The sequence below is a fragment of the Meles meles genome, chromosome 17, assembly GCF_922984935.1.
Source record: "Meles meles chromosome 17, mMelMel3.1 paternal haplotype, whole genome shotgun sequence".
NCBI classification, from domain to species: Eukaryota; Metazoa; Chordata; class Mammalia; order Carnivora; family Mustelidae; genus Meles; species Meles meles.
The window spans coordinates 32,824,930-32,852,296 of record NC_060082.1 but is presented as its reverse complement, the minus strand read 5'-3'; the positions used below and the strand labels follow the sequence as shown (position 1 = coordinate 32,852,296).

At 39.9% G+C, this 27,367-nt stretch overlaps 1 protein-coding gene across 2 annotated transcripts in view; it reads left to right on the top strand.

Moving 5' to 3' along the window:
• Positions 1 to 27,367, top strand: part of CRB1 (crumbs cell polarity complex component 1) — a 138,046-nt gene that overhangs the window by 82,321 nt on the left and 28,358 nt on the right. For both annotated transcript variants that reach the window (XM_045983281.1, XM_045983280.1), the window contains 6 exons: positions 2,747 to 3,691; positions 9,441 to 9,988; positions 11,653 to 11,818; positions 15,039 to 15,945; positions 18,745 to 18,873; positions 22,907 to 23,033. In XM_045983281.1, the coding sequence (XP_045839237.1) occupies positions 2,747 to 3,691; positions 9,441 to 9,988; positions 11,653 to 11,818; positions 15,039 to 15,945; positions 18,745 to 18,873; positions 22,907 to 23,033 (2,822 nt within the window). The remainder of the gene's footprint in view (positions 1 to 2,746; positions 3,692 to 9,440; positions 9,989 to 11,652; positions 11,819 to 15,038; positions 15,946 to 18,744; positions 18,874 to 22,906; positions 23,034 to 27,367) is intronic.

Sequence of the window (27,367 nt, the reverse complement as noted above, 5' to 3'; positions counted from 1 at the left end):
AGTTGGTTAAGCAGTTGACTCTTGATTTCGGTTCAGGTCATGATCTCAGGGTCCTGGGATAGAGCCCCACCATATCAGGGTTCCATGCCTAGTGGGAAGTCTGCTCCAGGATTCTCTCTCTCCTTCTGCGTCTGCCCCTCCCCCATCCACTTGCATGCTCTCACTTTTTCTCTTTCTCAAGTAAATACATAAATCTTAAAAATCTTCCAATACAAACGTTTGAATTTTTCATAAATTCAATTCAATTAAATTTGTATTAGAACACTCCTTTAGAATATAGCCTGTAATTCCTGTGTCAGTTTCCTTTACTTATAAGGATGATTACATAACAATTAAATCAGTTCGGGGCGCCTGAGAGGCTCAGTGGGTTAAGCCTCTGTCTTTGGCTCAGGTCATGATCTTGGGGTCCTGGGATGGAGCCCCGCATCAGGCTCTCTGCTCAGTAGCTTCCTGCTCTCTCTCTCTGCCGGCCTCTCTGCCTACTTGTGATCTGTCTGTCAAATAAATAAATAAAATCTTTAAAAAAAAAAAGCAAAACAGGGGCACCTGGGTGGCTCAGTGGGGTTAAAGCCTCTGCCTTTGGCTCAGGTCATGATCCCAGGACCCTGGGATCGAGCCCTACATCGGGCTCTCTGCACAGCAGGGAGCCTGCTTCCTCCCCTCTCTCAGCTTGCCTCTCTGCCTACGTGTGATCTCTGTCTGTCAAATAAATAAATAAAATCTTTATTTTAAAAAAAAGGCAAAAAAAATAAATCAGTTCAATTTGGTTTTACTTTTCCTGCTCATCAAGCTTTTCATAAAGCATATATGCTCAGCCCTCTAGAGGTGCTGTGGAAGGTTCTAAGAGAATAAATGTTCACTCTTCTCACAGAGCTTGAAATACTTTTGGATCAGCAAGCTTGTGTGAAAAGCAATCCAAGTAGTGTAAACACATAACACAGTCTTATGAAGAGTCTAGATGGCATACATAGTGGCAGAGGGCAAAGATTAACAACGGATACGTTTATCTGAAAATCTGCATAAGAAGAGCACTTCAGGTTTTAGATTGGATCAGATTAAATGCATTATAAATATTTTAATCATCTCACAAAGGTCTTCATTAATCAATTCAAAAATTACCAAGTGTCAAATGTGGGCAAGACACTATGCTATGGTTTAGACATATTTTGGCGAATAAAACAGACACTTTCTCTTCCCTCATGAAGAGTACAATATAATGAGATTCTAGCCTAATGTGCTTATTATGTAAAGTTATTCAATTTGTGGGTCACTGCATATGCGCATATGCCCACACCTTCCAAACAGTCTCTCTCAATGACTGTAGTACTGTTTGAATTTGGTCATTAGAGGGTATTTCCTTTGGTTATTACTTCTTAATAACAGGCACCACTGATTGAGAATTTATTATATATCAAGCAATGTTGCGATCATCTTATGATCGTGTTAGATGATCATCATGTAGATGTGGAATTAATTCTAACTTTTAAAAGCCCTGTGATGTAAGGACTATTATTAACCCCATTTTGTAGATGAGAAAACAGGACACAAAAAAGTGAATGTAACCTACTCACAGCCTTGCTAGAATTCAGATCCAACCCTATCAGTATAAGAATCTGTGATTAAATTTTTGTAATTTAAACTTTCTACTTAACATTTCTTTTAATGTTTTGTGCACTTTTAATACATATGGGTAGGCAGGAAATTAAATGGGAAAGTAAGAACACGTATTAGTAAATAAGTGAGAATGCACTAAGTTATCAATTAAAGAACAGATGATGTTAGATTGGGTTTTAAAAACCTAGAAACCAGATTGTGGGAGCGCTTTGGAGTTTAGACTTCAGTCTTTCTAAGCCTCAGTATCTTCTGTAAAAGAAAGCTAAGAAAACCCACACTGGAAACCTCAGAAGAATGTGGTAGCCACAGACACATTATGTAGATGAAGGTGTCGGGGAAACCAGACAGTGCTTTACACATGTCAACCATTGTTAATCTCTATGTTTGAACTTCACTGGAAAAGCAATAACCATCACTCTTGAAAGGTGTTCGAGTTCTTCTTCTTACTTTCATTACATGAATTCTAATGATTCTCTAATTAGAGACTTAGAATCAGGAAAAAGAGGAAAGGAAAGTGAAATTAAAACTATAAGAGCATGTTATGGGATATATTTCATGGTTTATGGAATTATGGAAAGGAGTACACAGGAGTAAACAGGGCCTTTCTTCATCTTAGAAGCTGTCCATGGTGAGGGTTGTCTAGACTATCTGTATATCTGGAAAACTTTAGTTTTAGGGATTATGGGAAGATAAAAACAAGAGGTAAAATCACCAATTTCAAGTAGAAAAGAGTAAAATCAGCAGCCTGGGACAGGATAAACAGTATCGGAGAATGGAATCCCCACATAAATAATTTGTTACCCAGCATTGCTTTTTCTCTGTTATCATTTTTATGATATGAGTGCCATGTACATGTCTGACAATAGTATTTTGAGTCAACCCCGACATTCGGTAAATAGCCCGTTTCTGGAGGAAGAATTGAGGGTCTTCCACGATTGCACTTGTCTGCACGACACACACAGAATGACATCATCAATTTTAACTTCCTTGAAAACTATTCCCATTTTATTCCATTCCAGTCCTAAAACTGAGCTAGCTCTCCACTTCCACACATCATACATGGAAATCATGTGACACTTGTATTTTTGATCTCAACATATGCAATTTCAACCGATTCTTTATTATTTAACAGGGATCCACTGCGAAGAAGACTTGGATGAATGCTCTTCAAACCCTTGCCAAAACGGTGGTACTTGTGAGAACTTAGCTGGTCATTATACTTGCCACTGCCCATTTGATAACCACTCGGGAACATTTTATGGAGGAAGGAACTGCTCTGATATTCTCCTGGGCTGTGCCCATCACCGGTGTCTGAATAATGGAATATGCGTCCCTCACTTCCAAGATGGCCAGCATGGGTTCAGCTGCCTGTGTCCCTCTGGCTACACTGGGTCATCATGTGAACTTGTCACCACGCTTTCTTTTGAGGGCAACGGCTTCTTGTGGATCACAAGTGGCCCAGTTACAGGCGAGGGCTTGGCTTGTCACATAGCCCTCAGGTTCCAGACTGTTCAGCCAATGGCCCTCCTACTTTTCCGAGGCAACAGGGACACGTTTATAATGTTGGAGTTGCTAAGTGGCTACATTCACTTATCAATCCAAGTCAATAATCAGTCAAAGGTGCTCCTCTACATTTCCCACAACACCAGCGACGGAGAATGGCATTCCGTAGAGATGATGTTTGCAGAGGCTGTGACCCTTACTTTACTTGACAACTCTTGTAAGGAGAAATGCATCACAAAAGCTCCTTCTCCATTTGAAAGTGACCAATCAATATGTGCTTTTCAAAACTCCTTTTTGGGTGGTTTACCCAGAGAAACGGCCAGTGGTGGGATTGCTCTGCTTAACCCGTCCACACCTTCATTTGTAGGCTGTCTCCAAGACGTTACAATTGATTCGAATCACATTACTCCAGAGGCCATTTCATCTGGCTCATCTTTAAATGTCAAGGCAGGCTGCGTGAGAAGGGATTGGTGTGAAAGACAGCCTTGTCAAAACAGAGGACGCTGCGTCAACTTGTGGCTGAATTACCAGTGTGATTGCTACAGGCCCTACAAAGGCCCAGACTGCCTGAGAGGTGAGAGGGGGCTGGGCACCGAGGAGGGCGTGCCTCAGAACAGCGTGGTGACAAGAACAACCACTGGGCCATTCCTGTTACAAAACATGACGACCCCCTCAGCACTTCTGCTTCTGGTTGCCAACTAACGAGAAAAAAGTGAAGGCTAGTCATGTGCATTAATTAATTTTGAGTGGATTCATTAGACACCAAGGTGTCATTCATGCAGAGAAGTAAAAAAAAATAAAAAGTAAAAAATAAATTAAGCCCATAGCTCCAACTAAATGAGTTTTCATCTTGATATGTTTACAAAGTATTATTACAACTTGTGGTGTGTCAGAAATGTACTATAAATCATATTTGAAAGAGAGATAATCTTTTGGAAAAAAGGACCATTAGACATGAAACTAGTCAATGCCAAGTATTGGCACAATGTCTTGTGTATAGTTGACTCTTAGGAAATAGTTACTTCCTTGCTGTCCGTTCTATGCAATTCCCACTTGCTCCAAAACCATGCTCAAATTTAGCACTTTTATAAACCACTGATTCTATTCAGAGGTATATTTTCCAGGGCTGCTTTGGAGAAAACGGATATTCTACCTAGGTGTCCTAAGGAAAGGAAGGGAGGAAGGAAGGAAGGGAGCGGGGAAGGATGGAAGGAAGGAAGAAAATGTGGATCGTAACAACAGTGAAATTTTATAGATACCATAAACTAATTGATCTGATTTTTCTAGCAAATCACAGCTTGAAATGTATTTTAAAATCTTTAACTTCCAACATTGTTCCAAAGACTGCTGTTGATAGTGATCAATACATAAGTTTCTTTTTATTATTATCATCATGCCTTGAAAATGTCTAAGAGGTAATTGCAACCGACTGCTTTGAAGTTCAGCTGTAATTTACCCTATGATTTTAGAGCAACTTGAAGTCGGACAACATCTGGTAAATAGTCTTCTCTGCTTTATATGAACTAAAATTAAATCCAGTCTTAGCCTCTACCCTATTCCATGTATGAATGGCTAAGAGTTATTAGAAACTATCCATGGGTCTCCCGCTAACCACAATATTCATTACAAATCACGGACCTGTTTGACAATGAGGTATGGCATCTACTAGCTCTAGGTAATATTTTAAATAGAATGGCAAGTTGTTTCGTGATTTTTTTAAAGGAGAAAAGGGGAAATTATGCTGAGGCAATGTTCACTTTCTGAAGAAAAATTTAATTGACCCAAAGGCAATATTTTTACTACATATACAAAATAACAAACAGATGCTGACTTGTTTTGACTGGCTTCCAAATGCAGCGACCCGTAAGGTTAATACTGACCATGGTAATGCTAACTGTCCTGTAAATAGTTTCAAGGGATGCCAGTCCAGCGGGTTCTGGTTTTCTTTATTTTTTCCAACTTGGAAAATTATGATGTTTTTAAACAAAGTTCCTGAATTTGTTACGTGCCTTACCTCCCCCAATTGCTTTCTCCCCCTACCTCCCCCCCCCCCCCCCCCACTATTTGAAACTGTTTAGCCCTCGTGGAAATACTTGGCTTCAAATGTGACCTATATAGGGAGGGAGTTCTGTAAAATCTTCTCTTTCCAAAAATTCTCAGTACAAGTTTAAGAAAGATTGTATTTTTCATATGGCCTCAGTCGTAAAACTAAAATATTCTGTATTGGTGTTATTTATTGTGTTTGCTGGGGAGTTTATTCTCATTACAAAGATGCTTACGGGCTGTAGTGAGAACGCGGAGGCTTTCTATCATTGCCCATGTACTCCCAATAGAAAGAAGAGGTACTAACGGTTACCAAGGCAAACTTCATTCAGTTAATGATCTTGGCTCAGTATTTCCCAACCCATAGAAATGAACAAACAGGATCAAAGGAGGATTTAGTTGGCTGACTAAACATGAATAACATGGAAATTTCCAATATTTTTGCATCGATCTTTCAGAAATAATCCAATGTCTCAATAAGGGGAGTTTTGGAAAGTGTTTCTCAAAGCCTAGTTCCCAGAGCTGTCTCAACATATCTTCTTGTGTTGGCTGTGTATGAGACCGTGGAGCTGCCAAGATGCCATTCAGAATGAAAACCTCTTGCCTTCTAGAGAATACCTTTGATTTGTAGAAGCAATTTACATATGATTTATCTTCAGTCATAATCTAGTCATACATCTATCGTGTCTGCCGAGGGTAGTGACCAAAATTCTGCTTACATACTTTTGGGAACGAAGAGCTCATTTATTCTCTTTCCAGAAACTGCCCCAAGGCTGCATCTTATACCGAAATAAAATATGATTGCTTGTAGCTTTCCTTCATTGGCAGCATTGTGACGCTTGAAATCATACTAATATAAGTCTTCCACTTCTTCTTCTTGGGAGCACTTCCATATTTGAAGCATCTCGTACCATCCAAGACATCACTTCTATCATGCTAAACATATCCAGTTTCTTCTAACGTTTTCCATACGACAGAGCTTTCACACACTTCATCACTGCTTGCTTGTTGCTTGCTTTGGAATCAATTTGCTTATCTGGTTCCTAGATATGCCCGATGATGCAGAGTGACACAGGACTACAACCTCTCTTTCTAGGTAACGTTCTTCTGTTTTCAGCCTAATATTACATTGACATTTTGGCAACCACATTCTACGCTTGGCTCACTTTGAATCATTCTTACTTACGGTGCCACAAAATCCTGTTTCTTCCACCCTCAGTGAGGTATATTTGGAAGCAAGAGGCTTTTATTTACTCTAGTAAATTTGACCTTGCTGTATTGTACCAGTCAGAACTTGAAGCTGTTTTTCATCTGCATTTGCCATCACTCTTCATGCCATATCAGCAACACAGTTTAGAATCACTCCTCCCGTGTTCACAGACAAGTCATACATGGCTTCAGGCGTTTCCAAAAATCATATAGTAAATCACATTCTCTGATTACTTGCTTGTGATTTTGGAAGAAGAATGGGATTGCTGGAGACATAAGCGTCTAAGAAAAAAAATAAACAAACAAAAGACCCCCCCCCCAAACAGCTCTGTGGTCTGTCTTTTCATTTGGATCCACAAAGTGATCTGCAGGCATTCTAGGATGACCAGCAGGGTCCCCGTCACCCATGAGGTTGAATGATTTTGTGCATATTCTCAAACCTTAGGAGTTTGAAGAGCCACATTTTCCTATTAAACATTTTATCTCATATGAAAGTACTGCAGTGTATTCAGAGACGTTAACCTCTTCAAATGGGTTATTTTATTTAATAGTACACTTTGATAGCTACCTGTAGTTGCCCAGAGCAGGTGGTCTCCAAATGCAGATTCAAAATGCAGTATTCCTATAAAAATCAAGTCAGAGTTATGCATATGTAACCTTTTATGCAGGAGGTCTTCAAACACAAATAGTTGCCTAAGCAGGTTTTAACTGTAGTTCAGCTCCACTAAAATATGTCTTACCTTTTGCCCAAACTTCAGCTGGATCATGGCGATATTGAAACCCAATGAAATATGGTAAAATATGTCTTGTTTCTGGTTAGCAATGGGATGTAAAAACTTGAAGGTAGCCATCTCTTCAAGACCTTTCTCATCACATTCATCAGTGATTTCTAGATGCAAAGTGCAATGGTCAATTTTCATTTACTGCCCCTCTCTTGACATGATACCTGTTGCTGCAACAGTAAACACAGTTAACCACTCCCTCTTCCTGACAACTCTTTCTTCCCTAGGTGTGTGGGACATCACTGTCCCTTGGTTCTCCTCTTATCTTACTGGCTGCTCTTTTGTCATCTTCTTTACCTCCAAATCCAAATGTCTGGTGCTTAAGGACTCAGTTCTTGGACCCGTTCTTTCCCCTGCATGTACTCACTCTCTTGGTGATCTCATCCAGTCTTGTGGCTTTAAATAGCAATAATTACACTGACAAATCCAAAATTATTCTAGCTAGAAGGAGACATCCCCAGAATGTCTCCTCTGTTCCTCTATAGCTAACTGTTTACTAGACATTTCCACCTAGATACCTAAAAGGGCACCTCAAATTTAATATGGACTCCCACTTTCCCCCCAGATCTGTGCCTCTTGTTTTCTTTTCAGTATTTGCAAATGGAAATTCAATGCTTCTTGCTGTTTAGGAAACAAAACAAACAAACAAACAAACAAACAAAAAAACCCACCTTGGCATTGAACTGCTAAACTTGCCCTAGAAAATCATGTAGGTTCTACCTTCAAAATATTTCCAAAATCTATTTCTCATTACCTTCTCCATTACCATTGATCCAAGCCATCATTCCTTCTCCCTTGAATTTCTGCAACAGTATCTCTACATTCTTTTAGTTCTTGTTCAAATGTTATCAAAGAGATATCCGAGAGTACTTCTCTCATTATTGTACTAAAAAATTGCAACTCTAGTTCTATCCCCAGCACTCATTCCCTTTCCCTACCTGGTTTATTGTGTACCTAAAGACTTAACACCTCCTGACATACTATATAGTTTGTTCCTTTAACTCTGTCTGGTCTGTGTCTACCAACTAGAATGTAAGCCTTAAGATGACGGGAAATTTAGGGGTACATGAGTGGCTCAGTCAGTTAAGCATCCAACTCTTGATTTTAGTTCACGATCTTGGGATTGTGAGAGTAAGCCCCACATCAGGCTCCACACCTAGTGTGGAGTGTGTCAGTAAGATTCTCTCCTCTCCCTCTTCCTCTGCCCAACATCCCCCACCTCAAAAAAAAAAAAAAAAAAAAAGGAACTTTAGTTCCTACAATGTCATCAATATTTTGGAGAGTAAGGGTTCATTTGTATACATCTCAAGAGTTTTCTTGAGTTGATATACATGGATAGTTTCACCATATTAGTGCATGACTAACTTCTTTAAAGAAATGCTGGGTGAGTTCAGTGCCCAGCTTTGCCGCCCTCCTACTACTTGTCTGTCTCCCATGCCTCTCCCAACCAGGACCACAGAAGGAAGATTTCTCTGTCTTTGTTCAACTCCCTTGCCTTTTATTTTATTTGGAGTATCATGCCCAAAGGGGATTTGCAAATCTAATTCTTGATCCCTGTCCTTTATTAAGAATGATTAGATTTAATGACATTTGTTTCCCCGTGTCCTCAAATAGCAACGATGGTGGATGCCTGAACAGTGCTTTGAGATGTTACAGGAAAAGATCTTATTCCTCAGATTTCTTCCAGTAAGTTGGAGGACAGAAAATCTGTTATTCCAGGGGCGCCTGGGTGGCTCAGTGGGTTAAAGCCTCTGCCTTCTGCTCAGGTCATGATCCCAGGGTCCTGGGATTGGAGCCCTGCATCAGGCTCTCTGCTCAGCAGGGAGCTTGCTTCCCTTCCTCTCTCTCTCTGGCTGCCTCTCTGCCTACCTGTGATCTCTGTCTGTCAAATAAATAAATAAAATCTTTAAAAAAAGAAAAAAAAAAGAAAATCTGTTATTCCGTCATTAAACCCCAGCATTTTAGGGCAGTGAAGGAGAGGTAAATCTTAACTTTATCAGCACAGAGATCTTTTCTTTTTACATTTTGTGAGCAGTGGGCCTCAACTATAAACCATAAACCAAAATGTAGTTATTTTTAGAAAACTCAGGAAACCAAGTAAATTTCAGTAAACTCAGAAGTTTTGAGAATCGAGGCCAAATTGTCGTTCTATTGAATAAGTCTGTACTAGTCTTTAAAAAATACGTATAGGGGTATGTTTGTGTGTGTGTGTTTTCATTTTCTGGCCCTTCTTACTTGAGTCTCAAAATGTTTCTTCTTTGTTTCTCCTCCTCTATTTTGTCACTGAAGAGTATGTGGCAGGCAGATTTGGCCAGGATGACTCCACTGGGTATGCTGCGTTTACTCTTGACAAGAGTTATGGAGAGAACCTCACCATCTCTATGTTTGTGCGAACACATCAACCATCAGGCTTACTCCTAGCTTTGGAAAACAGGACTTACCAATACATCCGCGTTTGGCTAGAGCATGGCAGACTAGCAATGCTGCATCCAGATTCTTCCAAGTTAGTAGTAAAGTTTGTTCTTAGTGATGGAAATGTCCACTTGATATCTTTGAAAATCAAGCCAAATAAAATGGAACTATATCAGTCTTCACAAAACCTAGGATTTATTTTTGCCCCTACATGGAAAATCCAAAAAGGAGATGTCATCTACATTGGTGGCTTGCCTGACGGACGAGAGACCGAAGCTAATGGTGGCTTCTTTAAAGGCTGTATCCAAGATATAAGACTAAACAACCAGAATCTGGAATTCTTCCCCAGTTCAACAAACAATGCATCCCGCAACCCAGTTCTTATCAATGTGACCCAAGGCTGTCCTGGAGACAACACGTGCAAGGTAGGATTTTCACACCAACTATGTCTATATTGGATGTTCACCTGTTGTTTCATTAAATAATTTATTATAACCATTCTTTGTATGTGAAGATAATGTTACTGATCCACCAGCCAGAGTAACACTTCATCAATATTTTTCCAGCAAGACTGGGGGATTTATATGGAGCCATTAAAAAAAATGGCTTTGACCTTAGTGGCATCATGGTCTATTTAACCAAGATATATCCAGCCACAGGCTTCTACTGCCCCAACAACAAATTGCTCAAGAATAATAGTATTTTATTTTATTTATTTATTTTTTTAAATATTTTATTTATTTGACAGAGAGAAATCACAACTAGGCAGAGAGGCAGGAAGAGAGAGAAGAGGAAGCAGGCTCCCTGCGGGACAGAGAGCCTGATGTGGGGCTTGATCCCAGGACCCTAGGATCATGACCTGAGCCGAAAGCAGAGGCTTTAACCCACTGAGCCACCCAGGTGCCCCAAGAATAATAGTATTTTAATTACCAAACTCTTAATGCCATCCCAGAGATCTAACTGAATTAACTCATTTTGGAAGAGTTCATCATATCATGTATTTTAAATGCCCAGCTATCACTGTTTTGACTATAAAGTCAACAACAACAAGAAACCCTGAATGGTAACTTTCTTCTGGTAGTTGGACTTGAAATTCTCCAAAATATATTTTCTCTGAGCCTATGTTTTACTTTACGGATTTTGTATGCTCTTCCAAAAGCTATTTAAATATGTGAATCTGTCAGCTCTGCATGACCTTTCAAAGGAAACACATTTATATCTTTTGAACATTTATTGAGCTCTGACTACCGCCATGCCCTGGGCTTGCTTCTAAATGTACAAAAATGAATCCTTTTCATATGACTAGAGGAGTACTGCCAATGTGCCAGGCACTGCTTTACATAGATGAATCCATTTAATTCTGCTGAAGGACTGCTGTGTACAACCAGCATTGTTATTACCCATTTATGTCAACGACAGATAAGGAAACTGAAGTTTAGAAAGGTTATGTAACTCAACTAAATCACATCTTAACAGTGGGACTGAGATCAATACCATCTCAGCTCTCAGAAATTCCCTTTTAAATACTTTCATTTTGGATATTTTGTGAGAAATCTTTTAAGAGCTCAGATAACAATAGTATGTTTCTGAGTGAGAGGCCGGCACCTGAAGAGGTCACTGTCTTTGGATCCAGAGGATCTAGGTACCAAGCTTCACCGTTGGCCTATTTCTTAGGATCTTGGGTAACAGGAGGGCCCTCTGCTTCCTCATTAGTAAAAACAGGGATAATAATCTCTACCTCAAGAGGTAATTGGTGTGATTGAAAGTGCCTTGTAACTTAGAAATTCCAGAGGGTGTTATAATACCTTTTAAAATTCTCCTTGTATTGTAGAGAATGGTCTTTATCTATTTTCTCTTTCTCATTTCATCTTTCTTTTTGTTTCTTTCTCTCCCCATTTCTCTTTTAGAAAAGAGTTGGCAATGGTAGCAGTAAGTTTTTTTCCATTTGTCAACCAACGGATAAAAAAAGTTCCAAGTGTAAATATGTAGAAAATAAGCATTTAAAAAGAACAGATATGGGGACATGCTTCTACTGTTTCCGTGGTTAGTTGCCAGTGCTTTTTACAGCTTTGCTTTCTTTTCTGCTCAGTCCAACCCCTGTCACAACGGAGGTGTGTGCTATTCCCTGTGGGATGATTTCTCATGTTCCTGCCCTGCGAACACAGCTGGGAAAGCGTGTGAGCACGTCCGGTGGTGTGAACTCAGCCCATGTCCTCCCAGAGCCCAGTGCCGGGCGGTGCCTCGAGGATTTGAATGTAGGTGGAGTTTAAAGTTGTCACCCATCCAATTAAGTTGGGTATTTCAGTTCCCTGAAGCAACCCAAGAAAATTCAGACAAAACCTGCTTTCTGAAGGAACCTGTGGCTTTTTCCCCTGACTTGAGAAGTACCATAAACCTAACATCATCATCATCATCATCTAATAATAATAATAATAATAATATCCAGATTAGCTTCATGCCTCATCCTGCCCCCTGGGTTTCCATGAGGGTGGAGGGGAGATGGGGAGTGGAGGTCAGAGCAACACCAGACCTAGATCTTTGATTATTTAAAGCTAATTTCTGGAGAAATTAACCAAGTAATATTTGGCTTTCCTTCTCTCATTGTTGGGAATACAGAGTCACATGCTAGTGTGAACTCACGGCCTAATGGAGCCTCAGGCAGTTCACACGGTCTCTATAATCTAAAACGTTCGCTGTAAATGGGGATAAAACATATAATTTATAGGTAGATAAAAAGATTTTGTGTGTATGTGATGATTTTATAACCATAAGTATAAAAAGGCAAACACATTGGGCTTTCTGATGTTTTCTGAGTATTTTCCTCAATCTGAAATGTTTCTTTGCCCATCTTCAGTACTAAAAACCAATGTTAGCGAATTTGAATACTATTTCACAATTTTGACATGTCTACATTCTACCTACAATATTATTTACATTTTCTCTTCTCTCCTACTTCAAATAATGCAATAACGTAATATTAGTTTTATTGTTAATCTTTCGATAGACATCCTTAAGTTCTAAAGTTCTTAGTCCCAGTTATGTTCTATAAAAGCATTTACATTGTTTGGAATATTTTCACAGGGCTAAAAAAAAAAAAGAGGATTTATAGAAACAGTGGCAGACCGAGAACCATACCCTTGGTGTGTATTGGTCTTTAGTCTATGCATAAAGCAGGTTAGGATTTGGACATATCGCATCTGAAAGAACTGAAATGAATCTTCAACGCTACTGCATTCCCAGTACAGAAAGAGTGGAAAGTTGGCCTCTGATTTCCCAAAAAGTCTCAATAACATTTTTTTTAAGTACGACTTATCTTAATGAAGGAAGAAAATGTAAACCAATACGAGGGGTGAATTTTTACTAACTGACAGGTATGAACCCTAGAACAGACTTTTGCTACTTTGTGTAATTTTAATTTTATGTGATCTTATGACCCATTGTATTTTCTTTCAAGTAAGATATATGGAGAAGATTAGGTCTAATAGAATAAAATACTCTTGAGAATATAGCTCATGCATCACCCTGAGTTTGCCTTTAGGGCATCCTATCAGAAAACCGAGGCTTAAAAATTTACAACCCACCTTATATATAGGTGTGTTTATTATGATAAAGCTCCCCAAAGAAAAGGTGAAATACAAATACTGTTATGTATATTGTGATTTTCCCCAGATGAGAAGTGAGTTCAGTATAGTAGTAAAATGAACCTATTTAACATCATAGACCGTATTCTTCCTTTCGAAGTTGGAGAGAGCTATAGAGATTTGTTATTTTAACAGTTATTTTAAAGCATGGAATAAGACACTTGCTGTTCCTTTCTTTCCTAATCCCAACCCCAAACTTAAATGACACTCTTGAATTTTCTCCTGCAGTGGTTTCTAACATGATCTCAATTTCCCGAATTGAGGACACAGGAATTATTTTTATAGATTTTTTTTATTTAATAATATTTACCTACGATATGACTGGCAATGTTCTGGGGGAGGAATACTGAAAAGGCCTGATTTGGGAAAAAGTTTGATGTCTTCAAAGAATGACAGGAATTTTTTGTGGTGTAGCATGTGAATAAGGAAGAGGATGGGGGCGCCTGGGTGGCTCAGTGGGTTAAAGCCTCTGCCTTTCGCTCAGGTCATGATCCCAGGGTCCTGGGATCGAGCCCCACATCGGGCTCTCTGCTCAGCAGGGAGCCTGCTTCCTCCTCTCTCTCTCTGCCTGCCTCTCTGCCTACTTGAGATCTCTGTCTGTCAAATGTATAAATAAAATCTTAAAAAAAAAATAAGGAAGAGGATGATAGCAAATGGAATTGAATAGTTAACCAAGGGTCAGATCACCCAGACTTTTGCAGGCCATGTTTAGGATTTAGGATTTCTTTCTAGATGCATTGGTAACCAGGGGATGTCTTGAGCTAAGGAGTGGTTATATTGATCTGCAGAGAGACAGAAGCAAGGACACTGAGAAATAATTAGAATAGTCTATATGAAAAGAGTTGTTTGAGTGTAGTCCCCCACAGCTGAGGCAAAGACAGCATTTTAAGGGTGATTTTTACTGAAAAGTGCCAGAAAATGAGAATAGAGAATTCACCAATACATTCACTAACACAGAGGTCATTGTGACTCGAGAAGCTTGGCTTCGGTGAAGTGATTGGCTTAAAAGGCTGAGTGGTGTGTATAAAAAAGAAAATGAGAGATGAGAAACTGGAGAAAATGAGAATGTAAAACTATTTAGAGGAGTTGTGGCAGGAAAGGGAATAGAGAATTAAGGAAGCAATGGGAGAAGGGGAGGTGAATCGTGCTTTTGGGTCTTGCATGTGTTTTGATTGTCTGATGTTGGAGCAGTTTCAGTATATTTGTATGCTGGTGGGAAACAACCAGAAGAGAGGGCAAATGATGATGCACAGAATTGCTTGATGGGGAAAGCCCCACACATCTGGTGTCACAGGTCCTGTGAATACAGAAGTCGTGAGGAAAGGAGACCCACCCAGGAGGTGGAGAACTGGATTTTCTCTACTCAAGTGAACAGTCATGGGTTTTTCCAATACCCTTATCAAGGTCCATGTCTAGTCATGCACTGAATCCCATTCATTTTCATCTTTTTTTGACATTGTTTCTACATGTAACCTTTTCTTCAATGGGAAAGAAAGGTATGGTCTGGGTTTTGGTAGCAGACCATCCAAGTTTGGTATTCTGGTCTTACTCTTTATTAGCCACATGACTGTGAAAAAAATTACTTAACTTCAGGGAGTCTCAATTTCTTCTTTTACAAAGTAGGGATGACAATAGTAATAATAATAATAATAATAATAATGTGCTCCAGAATTCTGTATTAGAAATAATACAGAAAGAACTAGCACAGTGCCTAATCCATATCAGACAATTGATACATAATGATACTAGCTTGATCATTTATAGTAATAAAGGTAATGAAGCCAACATTACAGATTTAATAAGGTTGCTCATTGGTGTTGCCTTCTCTCTTTAGGTATTGGAAATGCTGTTTTTAATGCACAAAGCAGTGAAATATTATTCAGGAGCAATGGGAATATTACCAGAGAACTCACCAATATCACATTTGGTTTCAGAACAAGGGATGACAATGTGATCATATTGCGGGCGGAGAAGGAGCCTGAATTTCTTAATATAAGCATTCAAGATTCCAGATTATTGTTTCAGTTGCAAAGTGGCAACAGTTTTTATATGCTGAGTCTGACAAGTTCGCAGTCCGTGAATGATGGCATATGGCACCAAGTGACTCTTTCCATGATGGACCCACTGGCCCAGGCCTCCAGGTGGCAAATGGAAGTGGACAACCAAGCATCCCTTGTGACCAGTGCAGTTGCCACCGGGAGCCTCAACTTTCTGAAAGATAATACAGACATTTATGTCAGTGACCGAGCTGTTGACAAAACGCAGGGCCTGAAAGGGTGTCTAGGTACAATAGAAATCAGTGGCATTTATCTCTCTTACTTTGAAAATGTTCCTGGTTTCACTCATAAGCCCCAGGAAGAGCAGTTTCTCAAAATCTCTACAAATGCAGTGGCTACTGGCTGTTTGCCGTTGAACGCCTGCAACTCCAGCCCCTGTTTGCATGGAGGAAATTGCGAAGACATCTATAGCTCTTATCACTGCTCGTGTCCCTTGGGATGGTCAGGGACACGCTGTGAACTCGACATTGATGAGTGCTTTTCAAACCCCTGTATCCATGGCAACTGCTCCGACAGAGTTGCAGCCTATCACTGCAGGTGTGAGTCTGGATACACCGGTGTGAACTGTGAAATGGATATAGACAATTGTCAGAGTCACCAGTGTGCAAACGGGGCCACCTGCATCAGCAACCCCAATGGTTATTCTTGCCGGTGTTTTGGAAATTTCACGGGAAAATTTTGCAGGTGAGCATAACGTTCAGGTAAAGCTCCATTTTCCTTGTCAAACTGGAAAGCGTTCTGAGCTTTCATCTGTCGGCTGTGCCGAACAGGAGTGACATGGGTCCCTTCCATCACAGTTTGGTCACATAGACGGGATCTCAAGTGGTGGGATGTTCCACAAGGAAGAATGGTAGTGTTTTGCCCAGATTTGAAGCAAAATGTTTTCTCCGACATCTTTGTTAGAATATGTTTCACGAACTGTAGTCCCAGAGTTTGACAGCTTTAAGGCCTCAAGAAACAAATATTTTTTGCAATAAAATGCAAAAGCTTGTTTTTTTCTTTTCTTTCTTTCTTCCTTCTTCTTTTTTTAAGATTCCTTTATTTATTTTTAGAGAGAGACAGAGAGCAAATGGGGAAAGAGGGAGAGAATCTCAAGCAGACTCCCCGCTGAGTGCAGAGCCCAGGTGGGGCTGGATCTCACCACCCTGAGATCATGACCTGAGCCAGAATCCAGAGTCAGATGCTTAATTGACTGAGCCACCAGGTGCCTCCCAAAAGCTTGGTTTTCTTATTGTTTGAGGAAGCATGACTTCTACCCCTAAAACAATGCCCTCCACTATTTCAGGCAGGTAAATCTTGTAAAATCTTGAAAAGTCTATGCTAAATTACAATTTTGAGAAAGCGAAATTATGACTCATATAAATGAACATGTTTTGAGGTTTTCATTTAAGTCATTAATTAATGAGGAAATAAGTATGATATTAAAACCAGGTCAAAAGACAACATAATTATTTATATATGTGCGTATATATAATAATTGTATATATTTTTATTACCCACATAAACATAAATATATGTACATAGAGATGAGGAAATGAAGTTGCTAATAAATGCAAAACCATTTAATCTTTTAAAAGCATTACAATTAATATTTGAAAGTATATTTTTTACCATGTGACATATCACTACGGGCAAACTCATTTCCATTTCAGTGATCATGATCCATTCATATTAATGTCATTTTTCCACAACTTACAGAGTTGTAAAATAGCTTAGTGAAGAAAATCTAAGGCATACACCCTACAAAATCAACCAGTCCTAGAGAGTCCTTTATATAACATGCAACATTCCGTCGAAAGACTACTCAGGAATATCTTTTGCCCATTTCGACATATTTCACAATTTTTTCTAAAACTACTAAAGCAGTGTTTTAATTCTAGTAATGACCTCCATCTCGTGTTACATAAACAGAAATAAAAAACAGTATTTTCCTGCTCAGTCGCATAGCTTCAGTGTTTCCACGTAGAATTCATTATTTTATAACTTAGATTGCTTTTAAATTCACTGAACAATCGAGTCATTATGGGGAGGTGAGAGGATTATTAATAACAAGTAATGCATTCCCAGACTTTGGCAGGAACACCTGGAGTGGGTTGACAGCCTGTAGACTTAACACTAACTCAGAGCTGGTACCCTGATGGGATGAGTCTCCCAGCAGACAGAACAGGTAGCCATATCTGTTAGAAGATGTGTTCTGCTGTTCATTTATTGCTGTTCAGAACCTGTGAAGGCAGGGCACCGCATCAGGTGTCAGTGTTGACATTTTAGTTGTACGTCACTTTCCATGAGTTAAAACGGACTCATTGGCCAACAGGCAAAGTGCCTGTTTTAAAAGCAAAAGACATTCAGCATCAAAATTAATAGTATTGCCATGGACACTTGGGTAAGTAAAGTCAACATATATGCCCCAGGAACTAGTTCTCCCGTAGTTTTTCCTGCCCAACTCATCAAAATCAAGTCTCAAAAATTAAAGTTCTCAAAAGTACCTTCTAATGAGATGCAAAAGTTGTTTATTAAACGGAAGATGTATACAAAGCTTCACATTTGCATTGCTAATTGACCTCTTTCAAAGCTGGCTGACATTTTTGGTTCTTTTGAAAAGTCCTTATGATATTTTCTTTTTAAAGTCGAATTGATTAGCTCTTGTGGGAAGAGACACACTTACCGTCCTATAGGCTAGTTTCTCCATATTAGCGGCAGCGTGCACAACAGGACAAAATTAAATTCATCTTATATTTCCTGAACATGAATTATGTACCGGATACCATGCACAGTGGGTCATGAACAGCACTCCTAAAATCACTTCTGGTCAGTCCCTTCACACTCCTGGATTTTTCCTTTGCTTTCAAGTTCTGCTCAGCTTCTAACAATTTGTTCTGCCTTTATAAGGATTCCTTATTACAGCTTTGCTGTAACACAAAAGAGCCACCCTCTTGAATTTCCCATACAGTTGCCCCCGAGCGCTACATACAATCGTCCTGGACAGCATTTGGCTTGCATTCTGCTCAGCTATGAATCATTAGGTAGGGAACAGCAAGTGTTGGCGGGGTAACAGGAGTTCGGCTCTGAGAGCCTACAGAGAAATCACATTAGTGCTCGGGTACCAGAGTGCTGTCCTTGCTTTCCTGGCCTTTATAGAGATGCAATTTTCCATGGCCTGTGTTGATTTATTAGCCAGACAGCAGCAAACCAAGCTATAGCGAGTTTCTTCCCAGTCCTAAATTTATTGCCACTCCACGGCATGGATCTTATCTCATCAATGAAAACTGTAGGAATGGAAGATATATACCTGCTTGTTACAGCGCCCTCCAGCAGGAGCTGTTTACGGAAAGTGATTGTGTCTAATGCAGCACAATTAAGCATCTGTAGCTCAGCCAGCCTGAGTACTTAATTAGTTTGGCATCGACTACATATACGAACTTTTCCAAAAAGTTTTCTTGAATGAAATGAACAAGATGAACAGCTGTTCTTTTATCTCCCTAGACACACCAGATTACCCTCGACAGTCTGTGGGAATGAGAAGACAAATCTCACTTGCTACAATGCCGGCAACTGCTCCGAGTTCCAGGGTGCGTTCACATGTCTGTGCCCACCAGGTTTTACTGGGGAATGGTGAGTCCCCTTAGAACTTAATAGAAGAAAATTCTGGGTTGAAAAACAGTGGGATTATACAAGGTTGATGTCTTCTCTCATTTTTCATCTCAGTTCCCATAGGAAAACCCAGGCTGAAATATAGGTTCGACCAGAGTCAGATAATAAAAAAGAAGAAAAATCACTGTTTAGGTCAAAGCAAAGAACACTTCATTAGCCAAGACTTCAAATAAGAAAATACGTTTTTTTGAAAAAATGTAAAATGTGCTATTTTTCTTTCTGATAAGGACTTCTGGTTTCATGTTTCTTTCCTGCTGACTCTAATAAGCGATGCAAATATAGTTGTTGTTGAAGTAAAATAAAATATACCTAGAAGATTGCCTCATAGAATGATCTAGAACCCCAAAAGTATATACACCTTAGCTGTATGAGCCCATCTTTCCCAGAGAAACCCTTCAATAGTTCTTCACCTAATATGGGAATGATGATATGGAGTTGGCCAGTGGCTTCAGACGATGGCTAAAAATGCAGCCAAATTTGGAGATACATTTGCCGGGCCAAAGGTGAGGTTAAAAATTAAAAAAAAAAAAAAAGGAATATACTACACAACTTTTCTCAGCTTCTCAAAAGGATCAGTGTCCTCAAAATGATTCTATACCAGGGCTCTCTCTATGCTCTTACATATCTCTATATGAGGAGATAATAAATAGTTCACCATTTGTTGAGCACTAAGTCATGCATCTTCTAAATATCATCTCTAATTGTTATTCCTTTCACTTAGCATTTGCATAATCTGAGGCTGAGGAATTAAGTTAGAGGTCAGCTGCCAATCCAGGTGTGTGCTGCAGGGAGATCCAGCTGCCCTCAGGGCCTGGGCTGGTCATTTGGATGTTCTGACAGAAATGAATAAATCTTTGCTTGCAACAATTCAAAAAAATGGGAAAAGTGCTCCTTCATCTCATTTGCCGTCCGGCACAAGATAGAGATCTCTAATCAAACTTCCCTCATTGAACAAATTAGATAAATGAAAATACAAGGCATTTGACAGAGTTCGATTGAATGAATTTTTCTCAAAAGGGAAGTTAATAAAATTATGGGTATAATTTGTGATCCGTGACAACTGCAGTCTGGAGTCATTGGAATTTTCACTTCTCCAGCTGGCTCTTTCGGCACAAGATACAGGTATATGGCCATTTTTACAAAATAGCTGACCATCTCGGATATACCTGCCTTTTACCCAGTCAGCATTCAGTGACCAATCTAGCTCTTGCCTTCGCAGCCTGCTTTCAGTGGCAGGCTCCAAGCAGCCCCCGCAGACCTGCCGTACGTGTGCACAGAAGGACGGAGTCCTTGAGCATATTCTATTTTCTAGTGAGCCCCTTCTACCATGCCACGTACTGTTAACCCAGACCATTCAGCTGGCCTCCAATTCCACATCCCTCTGAAACAGTGCAAATATTTCCTTGTCCTAAATATTTCCTTGACCAGCTCATTCCCTATATTTAAGTGCTGGTTATTTCCTGACTCCGTGTCACAGGTGAATGCTTCATGTCACACTCACGTTCCGTGGCACAAGGCACAGACGCATCCCAAGCCTTGGATTATTTTTCTGCTCCTCACACATTATCCCTATTTACAACAAACATTTCTTTTTCCTCCAACATTTGTTTAAAAGACGAGTCTTGAATTTAAATGCAAATAACTTCTTTGAAATGTGGTAAGAAAAGGAAGCTCCAAGTTTTCCTTCCTCTCCGGTGACCCTCCTCTGGCTCGACTTCTCTGTTCCAAATAGATTTCTAAAAGAGTGACCACATGTTTAATAGATGCTGTACTTTCAAAGTCCTTAAGCATGGTCAGTTAATTCACTGCGTGTTCATGGATTTATTTATTTCGATTGTTGATCTATTAATTAATCTCTAATGAAAGCTCCGGTAATGTTTATAATGAATGTGTATGTGTGGTACTCTGTGCACCTCAAAAGAGATATAGGGGCGCCTGGGTGGCTCAGTGGGTTAAGGCCTCTGCCTTCAGCTCAGGTCAGGATCTTAGGGTCCTGGGATCGAGCCCCGCATCAGGCTCTCTGCTCAGCGGGGAGCCTGCTCCCCGCACGTCTCCCCACCATCTGCCTCTCTGCCTACTTGTGATACTGTCAAATAAATAAATAAAATAAAATAAAAAAGAGAGAAGTAGATAAGAAATGGAGAAAGAAGAGCCTGAGAAGACTGGAAAACACTAGAGAGTCTCCCAAGGCCTAGGGGCATGGGACTTCCTTAAGGTCAAAGATATTGAAAAGCTGTGTTCCTGCAAATTGCCTCCTCTTCTGTCTGGCTAGACCCCCGACTTTATAGTGTCATCCTGGCAGGTTGCAAATGATGGATGGTGTGAACACTCCGGCCCACCCAGGACAAAGAGTGCTTGGCAGCCTCTCCCAAGTTGTCAGGTTTTGCTCAGATCTAATCGGAGAGGCCTCCTTCCAGTCCAGAAGCCTGAGCCAAAAAAGGAAAACAAAAATGTCTCAGCTATGCTTGGTATCCAGCGGGATAAGGAGCTGTTCTCCTGGGAAGAAATCTTTTTTTCCTTTATACTTCGGGTTGGCCCTCCCCATCCACCCTGCTATCCCCCTTCATTTTGAGCCTAGTGATTCGTCGATGACCCAGGCAAGCAGGTTTTACCTTTTGGGGGGCGAGGAATGAAAAGTGGTTTACATTACACTTGGACACCCTAAGTTGCTCTTTTGGGATTCTTGAAGCTAGCATTGTATATGAATTTCCCAAAGCAAAAGAGATACTTTAGCTACTGCTCTATCCAAAGGCCTAACTAGAGTGTTTGGCATATGGTAAGTGCTAAATACACAAGTACTAAACGACTGAATGAAAGTGACTGGTGAGTTTACCGAAGAACAGGTTGCTGGCCGAAGGTCAGGGGAAAGATGACAGTGTCCCAGGGAAGAGGAAAATTTCAGTCTACCTTAGTATTGATATCACTTGTTGGGGAAAATTTAGCTTTTGAAAGTCATTCTACCTGAATATTTTAAAAATATTTTAAAATTTTTCTTTTTTTTTTTTTTTAAAGATTTTATTTATTTATTTGGCAGACAGAGATCACAAGTAGGCAGAGAGGCAGGCAGAGAGAGAGAGAGGAAGGGAAGCAGGCTCCCCGCTGAGCAGAGATTCCCCATGCGGGGCTCAATCCCAGGACCCCGAGACCATGACCTGAGCCGAAGGCAGAGGCTCTAACCCACTGAGCCACCCAGGTGCCCCTTCTTTTTTTTTTTTAAGACTTTATTTATTTGACAGACAGACACCACAAGTAGGCAAAGAGGCAGGCAGAGAGAGAGGAGGAAGCAGGCTCCCTGCTGAGCGGAGAGCCTGATGTGGGGCTTGATCCCAGGACCCTGAGATCATGACCTGAACTGAAGGCAGAAGCTTTAAGCCACTGAGCCACCCAGGCGCTCCAGGAAGTGAAATTTTCTAATTACCTACTTTTGCTTTTTGTTGAAAAATAGGATTCCAAAAAGAAAAAAAAGAAAAAGAAGATTCCAAAGGAAAGTAACCCCAAATCTTCAAGAATAAGCTGTTCTTTCCTTCTATTTTTGATGGGTTTTCCTTCCCCCAAAGCCCGAGGGCATGGATGTAGTAGAATCCTGACACAGGGGCACAGGGCTGCTCTGTAGACTCCAGGTTGGCAAAATACAGCCTCACGGTTCCCGTGTGTCCCCAGTAAACTGAAACGATGGCGGCAAAGATGGTAAATGCCCTTTGGGGACAAAACAGCCTTTCCTCAGGTTTTTTTCTTGCTTTCTCAAAACTCGCACCTGTTTTTTCATTCTAATTACCTGGGCGTGTGTACAGATTATTTCCCTTAAAAACGACATTTGGGACAGGAATTTTAAGGACTATGTCCCCACATCATGACGTGTACGCAAGTTGCATGGGAGTTGGTAAATCAGACCGTACTGTTCCAGATAGATAAGGCAACCTTTTTCCTTTCCCCATTTCACAGCCAATTTATTCAACAGAGACCAAGGCTGCTGCTGTTTCTGCTTCTGTTCAAGGTGCGAAAAGGACGTGGATGAGTGCGCCTCCGACCCGTGCCTCAATGGAGGTCTCTGCCAGGACCTGGTCAACAAATTCCGGTGCCTCTGTGACGTGGCCTTCGCGGGCGAGCGCTGCGAGGCGGATGTAAGCGGGATCTCCTTTTATGTGTCTCTCTTACTGTGGCAGAATCTCTTTCAGCTTCTTTCTTACCTCATTCTGCACATGAACGACGAGGCAGTTGTCGAGTGGGGTGAACAGGAAGATGATTAACACTCATGGAAACATTCCTAAACTTAACAGCCATTGAAGCTCCAGAAATGTCTTGACACATTTGAGACTCTAAAAAAGAAAAAGAAACACTACCTTGAAAATTAAAATAAATTCAAGGACTGTTTGAAGCATACCATGAGTGTCATATGAGAATATTAAGTATTTACATATTTCAGAGATATAGGTAAAAAATATTGTTCTTAACATAACCAGAAACTTCTCATTGCGTCTACTTGTACAAGTACATTGTTTTTCTTCGTGCTTCCATATTTGAGTGACGACTACAGTAAGAACTGATTCTCTCCCACACTCCATTTCTGTGTATACTTCTGTAGTATAAGTTGCACCGTGCACCCTGATCCTAAGGCATTTATCTTCTTTCATTCCCATCTATAATTCATGACAGGACAGTTTGAAAATGACTAATTAAACTGTTTTGCATCCGTCTATGTTTTTATACATAGCTATTCAAATGAAGTGTTGCCAACTCTCTGGGAAGTTAAAAATGTATATAAAGAGAAAGCAGAGAATTACACAAGATCCCTAAAAATGGAGAAAGAAAATTTTCTGATCTCATTGGTATCAAAACTCAAATTATGCCTCACCAGTGTACTTCCTGTTTCCACAAAACCTCTCCTCCAGTAGCGTGACAGGGAGACCCTACTTCCATTTCTTTTTCCTGTAATAGTTTCTACTCAAATAGAGTACTTTTTGGTTAATTGTTTATAAATTTTCACCTTGCTGACATTTCTGTCAAATAGACTGATTTGAATTGCTTTTTGAAGCATATTTAATAAAAATAAGTACCGTTGTATATCCACACACCAAAAAGCATATATTATAAACCTTGATTTCTTGGAAGCATATTTTTCTAAAATTTTCAAGTATCATCTTTAATTATCTTTCAGAAAAAAAAAACAGGGAATCATAATAGCTTTCATTATCAAAATATATTTGACATTGTATTTCTTTAAAAATATATACCTGAAATGATGGCTCTACAAAGTAAATTAATAAGCTATGCAAAAAAATTATAGCTATTTCTTAGCTTTAATTGACTAAATATAATAATAATAATTGAAAGAACTTTATTTGAGAATATTTTTAATTCCTTCCACTGGCCTGTTAGAATTTCTGCTAAATATCTCTGTGTGGGTATATCCTTCCAAAGAAGACATTGTGCTCATTTAAATGGAAAAGTGGTTTGATCCTATGAATTAATTTAGAAAACAGCTACAATAACAATGACCTGACAAATACAGTTTTGTAAATGTGTCTATGTCTTTCGGAGCTGCCCTGGTTTGACAACACGAGGTTGATTTATCCTTTGGGTGATATCCAATAGTCGTTTGGCCCCGATTGTGTAAAGAAAGTTATTTTTCTGTGGAAATGACCAAGGAAGACCTAAATATACCAATCAAAACAAAAGGACAAAATGGTATACCATGAAAACAAAGGAAATGGATTCAATTCTATCTTTCAATAGTCCTAGAAGATTTTATGCAGCAAATTCATACCCTCTAGGACACTGGCAGTCATTTCAAATGGGAAGCAACTGATTCTGAAGTCTTCCCTTTATCCTCCTTCTTTCCCAGCACGCACCTTCCTGCTGTCTCAGATGGATCCCTTCCAAACATAGACTTTGCGACAAGAGATTGGGGAAAACCCCTTCCATGTTTGCATTCCCAGATATTTGAAGCAAGCATAAAATAGATTATGGCCACGTACATATGGCTTCACATTGACTCCGTTTTTGGACATATCTGTACTTACCTACTTCCGTGTAATTTTTACCTTTCAGATATATGTGTGCCATTCACAGACGCTTTCTCTCTGAAATTCTTTTGTCCCTGTGTGACTGTCACTGTCAACCACTTTTCTGTTTTCCAAATGTCTTGTCATGAGACGCCTGACTTAAAAAAAAATACTTTCCCATCTCTATTTTTCTCTATTTTTAATTGCATTGTGTATGATTCTGCCTTTTACGTATTTACATAGAAAAATAAAACTTGTGTCTCTGTATCTCTACTTCTCATCCTCTGACAACTGTCTTCATTTGACTTGACTGTTTCTTGCGTGGTTAAGATGTCCACAAGCCAGACACACGCCCATGCATATGCACGTGCGTGCACGCGCGCACACACACACACACACACACACACACCTCATAATGAACACCCGAGCATCAGTGCTCATCTTCCTGAATTGAGGTCTGCTTCCCCAGATGTGTCCCTGTAAAGTAAATACTGGTGGGCATCACCGGTGGGTACAGGGTCCCGTGTACTTTACCTCCTTGGCAAGTATACCTCTGGCTGGCGTTCTAGAACTGATTATATCCCTAATTGTTCTCACTATTGGTTTACAGTGTCTCTGCCCATAGTACGCATAGTTCAACCTGCTCCATAGAGAAGCCATCTCACCTAAATGACAGAAATTCACACAAACTCTTGTAGAACAAGTCTCTGAAACAAAACTTGTATTTAGTTGAATAACAGATCATTTCTTTTTGCTTATTTTTAAGATGTAATATATGAGCTCAATGAGGCCATGTCTTTGTGTGTGTGTACATGAAAAATGGTTTTTATTACTCTCCTTTTTAGGGAGCAGGGAAGTAGAGACAATGGAACGTTTGCAGAAATTAGTGTTCGTCCAGCATGAGGAAACAATTAAATTCCAGTAGCACTATTGAGAACCTATCCTGTGCCAGAGACTGTGATGAGCTGTTTTTAAATATACTTTTTTTCAGTATAAGAGCAACCAAAGTCTCTCACCTCCCCAAATCTTGACTAAATTGTGCTTAAAGATCCTTTTACCGTTTCTGAAATTATTCAGCTTAATTTTGTAAAATTAAAGTGCAGTTTCTTCTGGAAATGGTGATACATAAAATTTGCGTTTAGTGATTAAGGTAGGAAACCAATGAAAAGAAATCTATGTTGTCCAACTGCCAAAATTATTACTAATATGGACTATCTCCCTTCTTTCTTCTTTTAATTTATGCAACAATAGCTTAATGACTCCCTACCATGTGCTATGGTCTGGATTAGGTGATGAGAATACAACTACAAATTAGGCACAATGCTTGCTGACAACAAGTTGAAGGGCTGGTAGGGATGTGGGTAACCAAACAGTGAAGGACAGTTCCTGGGTCGGTGTTAGGATAAAACCAAGTACCAGCTATAAAGCAGCACTTAGGAGGAGCATTTTGCTCAGACTTCAAGGTGCCTGTGGAAGGTCTCAAAGCCAAAGCTGGGACTCAAAGGTAAACAGGGGTCAGGCTGTGACAGGAGGGATGGAATAACAGAGACTGCTTCTGGCAGAAGGGGCTGCAGAGCCCCTGCACAGTGACTGGAGCACAGTGACACGGTGACTGTGGGAACACAGTAAGACTGAGGCCACAGAAGGACCAGAAATGAATCCTTGTAAGTCAGATCAATGACCTTGGCTTTCTTCTAAGTAATGCGGTTCAATCAGAAAAGTAACAAGATCACACTTGCACTTGAGAAACATCAATTGGACTTCTATGCAGAGAATGGATTAAAAGAAATGCAAGACTAGACCCCCAAAGACACATTTACGGGGCTATCGCAGTAATACAGATAAAAGGAAATGAGCTTGGAGCTACCTTATATGGTCCAAGGGGATTCGAGGAGGGGTAGCTGAACAAAGGTTGAAGCTGTACGACCTACAGGACGATTGTTTGGAGAAGACGTATTTCTGAGCAGATACTCCAGTTAAATTTGGTGAATGTTTTAAAGTATTTGTAGATTTAGGGGCGCCTGGGTGGCTCAGTGGGTTAAAGCCTCTGCCTTTCGCTCAGGTCATGATCCCAGGGTCCTGGGATCGAGCCCCGCATCGGGCTCTCTGCTTGGCGGGGAGCCTGCTTCCTCCTCCTCTCTCTCGCTCTGCCTGCCTCTCTCCCTACTTGTGATCTCTGTCTGTCAAATAAATAAATAAAATCTTTAAAAAAAAAAAGTATTTGTAGATTTAATAAATGAATAAATATAAGGTCACTGGGATATCCAAATACTGCTACTAATTAGTGTGAATAATCCAATCTGGAATTCAAGAGAGATAGCTGAGCTGGGTGTGTAAATTTGGGTGTCATGTTATACATCTATTGATACTTTGTATTCCAGTCTCCATATCTATTATCCATTTGTATTATTTCTTATTATCTTTTCCAGTTTTATTGAGATATAAATGACATA